Genomic DNA, 6,089 nt, shown 5'->3' with positions numbered 1-6,089 from the left:
AGATTTTGGCTGGCGCCCACTCTGCCTGGGCCCTGCTTCCTGCATCGGTTGGAGCAGGCGCAGAGTGCGTCGCACCGCGGGCGGCCCATGGGTGGTCAGACCAGGCAGTGCACTCCATGTTCCATGGAAGTGCTTCAGCTCTGTCATCACTGCCCACACAGGCTTGTCCCAAACAGGAGGCCCCCACAGGCCCCAGGGCACGGCCCAGCAAAGCCCGCCTACCTGCTTGGACTGAGGCCTCTGGCTTCTCCCCTTTTGCACTTGTCATTATCCACCCTCTGGCCACACTGTCATGTACCAGCAGCCCTAAACACTTCCAGGCATTCAGAAAGGACATTGCACATGGGCGCTCAGAACAACTGAAACTCTGTGAACGATGGGAAACAACCTACTCTGTCACACAGCTTTTAGCTATGCTAGAAGATTCCTGTGGGGGAAAAGGCTCCCAGTAGGATGCTGTGACGAACACTGTCGGCCGCCTAAGGAGCTCTGCTATCAGCCATGCTTCATTCTGGGCACTGGGGGTAACACACAGCCTTGACTCCAGCCCTGACAGCCGTGACACTGGCAGGGAAGGGTGGGCGAGTTACTGGGCTCCACAAATTCCAGCGACTTCATGTGGGCTATGGGGCTTCCCTGAGAAGAAAGGAGCAAGAGCGGCACCTTGGATGCCTCCAAGGACCGGAGATGCCCAGGTGGATGAGGCTGCACAGAATGTCCAATTGCTGCTCCTAGACTTTAGTAAAGCTTTTCAGAAGAGGCCGGGGGACCAGCAGTTAGTGTAATGGCTATGTCGCTGGACTCCTATGTAGTTGACCGCGGTTCGAGTCCTGGACCCAGTGGCTTAAACTCACGCCGGGCGCGTGTGCATACGTGCCCAGGATCCCGAGAGAAGAAATGAGGAGAGGGGATTGTGGCATGGCCATTCCCCCTGGGAGGTGATTTCTCGCTTTCTGTCTCTCTGTCTCTCTCTGTCTGTCTGTCTGGCGAGCGCACATGTCCTATGGCAAAAACCTCTCCAAAAAAAAAAAAAAAAAAAACAGTTCAGTTCAAGCATTTGCTGGGACAGCGTGCTAGGTCTCAGGGCGTCACACGTGCACCCCTGCAGGCAGGACCTGCGTGCTCAGAAACAAAAGGATCTGCCCAACGTGGCTGGGAGGTCAGCCCTCCTACCTTCGAGTCTGTACACAAACCCAAACTCTCTTCTGTGCTACAATGGGATTTATTTTAGTTTATTCATTCATTTATTCCACAAGAAGCAGATATGAGCAAGAGTGATGAGAAAGACAGTGGTCCACTGGTATCCTGACGCCAAGATTCACCCTCAGGCTCAGGCAGCCACGGATGATGGGCACAGTGTGCCTGCCACGCTCAGGGAGGTCTCTGGAGATGAACGTGGAATCTTCTATGTGGACCAGCCATGCAGTGCTGCATTTTACCACTGAGCCATCATCCTGCCCCTCGCCATGCCCTCCCTCAGTCTGGGTGGTGGGTCTACCTACGTCTCCATCTAGATACACACAAACAGGACACTTAGGACTCATACACTTTACATAAATTAAATCTCAACTAAATTTTATAATGCTACTAAAACCAGACATTGGCATGAAAATGAATGCTTACTAAATTTTAAGGAGAAACATGGCACTTACCAAAATTCAAGAAAATCAGTTTGGCCTGTATCGCAGGACACAGTTTGATGAGAAATGGAATGGCAACATACAGCCCCAGCACGCAGAGGAGTATCTTCCTCAGTCGGAACCACAGGCCCTTCCGCCTGCAAGAGAAAAGCAATTAACCTGTCAAACAGCAGTGGGTGCAACTCTGCTGGGCTACCTACAGCATTGCCAAAACTACCAGACAAGAGCCACACATATCTTTCTCCCACAAGGAGTGCCACTACTAAAAATATCCTCCTACCTGCTTTTGATAAAAATGAAAAATAAAAAAGTTGCTCTAGATGATCTTTTAATTCAAATTAGAACTCTACTGGGTAGTGGTTAGGAGAGACAGGTCTTAAAAGCCAAAGAAACACTCCTAAGGATTTCTTATGTTTTCCCTTGAGTGAGAATCCAACACAGAAAGCAGCTGCTCAGAAGCACCCCACCTGGCATTGGACCCCCGCTGCAACTTCATCTTGGGAAAGAGCAGCCTCCTCTGGGCCTGTGGTCACCCTTCTGCCAGCCAGATGCACATAGGCCTTCCTTATTCTTTAGCTCCTCCTGGAAGCTGTAGAACCTGCCTAACCAGGTCCTGAGAGAGACTGGGGGCTGAGAACAAGACTGTCTCTGCAGTCCTGCCCTTGGGCACCACCCAGAGAGGCCTCTTCTCCAACCTCTTAGGCCAGCTGGTGACTCCAGGGTGTCAAGACCTTCTAAACCCTCATCAGCTCCAAGAATTTCTTATCTGGTTCCCAATCGCCTTTCGGAAATGCCTCAAACTCAGTGATTCCCAAACTTCTTGATCTCAGGATCTCTATACATGACAACACTGAGGGCCCTAAAAAACTTCCGTTTATATGGTTTACATTTATTATGATCTGCCATAAGAGAAGTTAAAACTAAGACTTTTTAAGTGTCTATTAATTTACCTAATATAATAAGCAGCAGCCTATTACATATTTGTTATATATTTCCAATGCAAAAAAAAATTTTGTTTTGACAGAAATTGAATGTTACAATTCATTCCGTCTTCATGATTACAGACATTCTGGGCAAGGTGGGCAAGCAAGGCACATATGGCAAACACCTTTTCCTCCCGTTTAACCAGATGCAGCATTTTGGCATTTTCATGATATACAGGTTGACTTAATTCATTGACTTGGGTTGAAAGCTGGCAATAGCAAATCTTTGCAATTTAGGTACTTCTTTCATAGCTACTCTAAATATCCTAACTCCTCACTACTGTGATCTCTGAAATGGTGTTCACTGCACCATTCCTGAAGCTTTCATGTCTCCAATCTGACAACTTCATTAAGGCAGGGAACTGTTAAAAACTGTCTTCCTCTTTGCTCACCCAGGCCACCAGCAAGCTTAACTGTTACTATACAAAAATAAAACTGTGCTACCAAGCATTGATTGAAACTGTTGTGCCTGGATCCCTTTTTAGAGCTTTTGCTCCCTGAGCAGAAAAAAAAAAAACAATCCTATCCAACTGCCTTCGTGAACAGTGACACCAGTATGGTGTACATATTGTCCTTTGCAGCACGAATCAAGAGGCCAGGCAGCCCTGAGCATTCTGATGGGTTTATCATGACTGACATACAAGGCATGTTTAAAGCAGATCCCAGAACAAGTATTACAACCATAATCCCAAGAAACTGTTCAGTATTAGTCATACTGATGGAGTTCCTGCAAGATGCCAGAGCAAGTGAGAGATCACCTCAGAGTGATGGTTCATCATCTTTCACCAGTGAGAGGAAAGCATCAGGGAGGAAATAAAGCTCCCTCCTGCTCATTAAATGCAACAGCTCTCTTCACAGCCCAGATGATGAGGTCCAGAGTCCTCAATTTGCTGATTTGAGGAATCCGTTTTCAAGGTGACTGTCAAGGTCAAGAAGAGATTTCAGGCTTTTCTTTGCCATAGCCCATGAACTCCAGTCCTTCAACAGGAATCTCTTTCTCCTTAATTGCTTTCTGAACACACTGCTGTAGGCTTGAAGAGGTCAGTGCCCGCGCCGGAGCCGTCCCCTTTGCGGAACTTTCCGACAAACCCCTGACTGCAGCACTGATATACTCCTGTGCTGTGTCTGCGCAAGCCTCCCTGACGCTAATCGCGACGATGGCTACGGCGGGGACCAGGGACCACAGTGGGGACCATAGCGGGTGGCACACTCCCTCCAATGCAAGAACTTTCCGTGGTTAGAGTGGCAGTAACATCTTTACACATTTCTTTAAGCCAGGCAGCTGCATAGAAGACAGCTGGGTTCTCATGTCCTTTTTTGTGTTCAGTCTGCTGCAATGCCACACATCACATGGCATCTGGAAACTTCACTGTACACCCGTAAGAGGATGAGTGGAAAAAGAAAGCAACATCTGGACCCTTGGAAAGTAGGGTCCTCGTAAGTCCCAAGAGCAGTTATAGAACTGCTGCCCTGATTTATTATATATCAAGTCCAAATTTTAGTGGGGCCAGTTATTTATTTATTCATTTGAGAACAGAAATATTAAGATAGTTTTTTTTTTTAAGGGAGAAATTTTGGTATACGGTGCCTGTGCTCTCCAGAGAGACAGAACACGAGAAATCATCCCCTTGGGGGGATGGCCATGCTGTAATCCCTTCTCCTCCATTCTCCTTTTGGGATTTTGGGCATGCATGCACATGTGCCCAGTGTGAGCTTAAGCTGCTAGGTCCAGGATTCGAACCACAGTCTACTACATGGGAGTCTAGTGACAAAACCATTATGCCATCTGCTGGTCATCCCAATTGAGAGTTTTAAAAATAAACATTGAACTGCAGACACACGAAACAGTGAAATCTCAAAAGTCTCCTGCTAAGTTAAGAATGCCACAAAAGACTACAAACTATGTGATTCCATTTACATAAAATTCTAGAAAAGGCAAAACTGTAGGAACAGAAAAACAGAACAGTAGCTGGTGGGGGTTCGGGATACGGGAGAGACTGGCTGTAAAGGAGGGTTTTCTTTTTTCCTTTTTTCTTTTTTTTCCAGATTTTTGCCATAGGGTGCATGCACTCACTGGAGAGAGACAGAGACAGAGGGAAAGTAAGAAATCACCCCCCCCATGGCAGGGAGAGGCCATGCCACAATCCCTTCTCCTCCATTCTCCTCTAGGGATTCTGAGCATGCATGCTGATGTGCCTGGAATGTTTTCTTCAAGCTACCAGTACAGGACTCAAATTATGGAATATGCCACATGGGATCCAGTGCCTTAACCGCCACGTACAAGGGAGTTTTGAGGGAAGAAAATGTTCTTTGTCTTGATGGTGATTGTAGTTACACAATGGTACACACTTGTCAAGGTTCAATGAATTGAATGAACATTTAGAAATGGTGAATATTTTTAAAGAATTATTTTTCTTTCTTTATTTTATTTTAATTTGACCAGAGAGGAAGAGAGAGAGACAGAGACAGAGAGAAAGTGACAAAGCAATCTGCCAGGTCGGGGACTCAACCCACCATTGGCCACGTGGGAGTCCAGTGCCCTTAACCACCATGCCACCTGCCAGCCTGAGAAATGATGAATTTTACTATATCTAAATACCTCAATGAGACAGATGCAAACCTTAAGTTAATGAAGCTGACACCAATAGCTCTGTAAAGCTGGTGACAAATGTGCACATCTGGCAATGTAGCTGGTCCGGGCATTCACCTGGTTCCTCCAGGCGCTGCTGAGCACCTAGCCCTCTGCAGGTGTGGCCCAAGGCAGCACAGGAGCACTGTGGCTCACTGTGCTCCAGCCCAGTGAGGCCAGAGTCCAGCACAGGGGGTTGGCAGGCTGTGCAAAGGACACCTTGTACCTGGGGACACTACCCTGGCCCGGGGGGGTGGGAGCTGGGCTGCCAGAGAAGGGGTCACCGGGCTGGCACACTAAGTTAGAAATATAAGAACAACTAGATGATGTGGAGAGAACGGTTTACAATGGCATCTTCTTTTTGTTGTTTTTGAGAGTTTTTTGCTATCGGGCGCGTGCGCTTGCCAGAGAGACAGAGAGTAACAGAGAGACAGAAAGTGAGAAATCACCCCCCAGGGGGGATGGCCATGCCACAATCCCTTCTCCTCCATTCTCCTCTCAGGATCTTGGGCACGCATGCACACATGCCCGGTGTGAGCTTAAGTCACTGGGTTCGGGACTTGAACCACGGGCGACTACATGGAGTCCAGCAACATAGCCATTATGCCAACTGCTGATCCCAATTATGGCATCTTAAATTCCATGTACAATCAAAATCCTTTCAACAGGGAGACCACTGTGGTGTGGTTGAAAGTGCCAGCTCTGGGGACCAGCAGTTAGCGTAATGGCTATGTTGCTGGACTCCCACGTAGTTGATCACGGTTCGAGTCCTGGAGCCAGTGGCTTAAACTCACACCAGGCGCGTGTGCATGCATGCCCAAGATCCCGAGAGGAGAA

At 47.8% G+C, this 6,089-nt stretch overlaps 1 protein-coding gene and 1 pseudogene across 1 annotated transcript in view; both read right to left on the bottom strand.

Moving 5' to 3' along the window:
* The window catches only part of ABHD12 (abhydrolase domain containing 12, lysophospholipase), a gene marked incomplete at its 5' end in the record, with an annotated part of 98,870 nt that overhangs the window by 24,934 nt on the left and 67,847 nt on the right, over positions 1 to 6,089 (bottom strand). The window contains 1 exon segment of the mRNA XM_006163653.2: positions 1,653 to 1,777. Within this exon segment, the coding sequence (XP_006163715.2) occupies positions 1,653 to 1,777 (125 nt within the window).
* The window catches only part of LOC102470266 (TP53-regulated inhibitor of apoptosis 1 pseudogene), a 39,460-nt pseudogene continuing 36,922 nt past the window's right edge, over positions 3,552 to 6,089 (bottom strand).

Source organism: Tupaia chinensis, unplaced genomic scaffold (assembly GCF_000334495.1).
Source record: "Tupaia chinensis unplaced genomic scaffold, TupChi_1.0 Scaffold142716_1, whole genome shotgun sequence".
Lineage (NCBI taxonomy): Eukaryota > Metazoa > Chordata > Mammalia > Scandentia > Tupaiidae > Tupaia > Tupaia belangeri.
The sequence above is the reverse complement of the archived record's forward strand: the minus strand, read 5'-3'. Positions and strand labels throughout refer to the sequence as shown.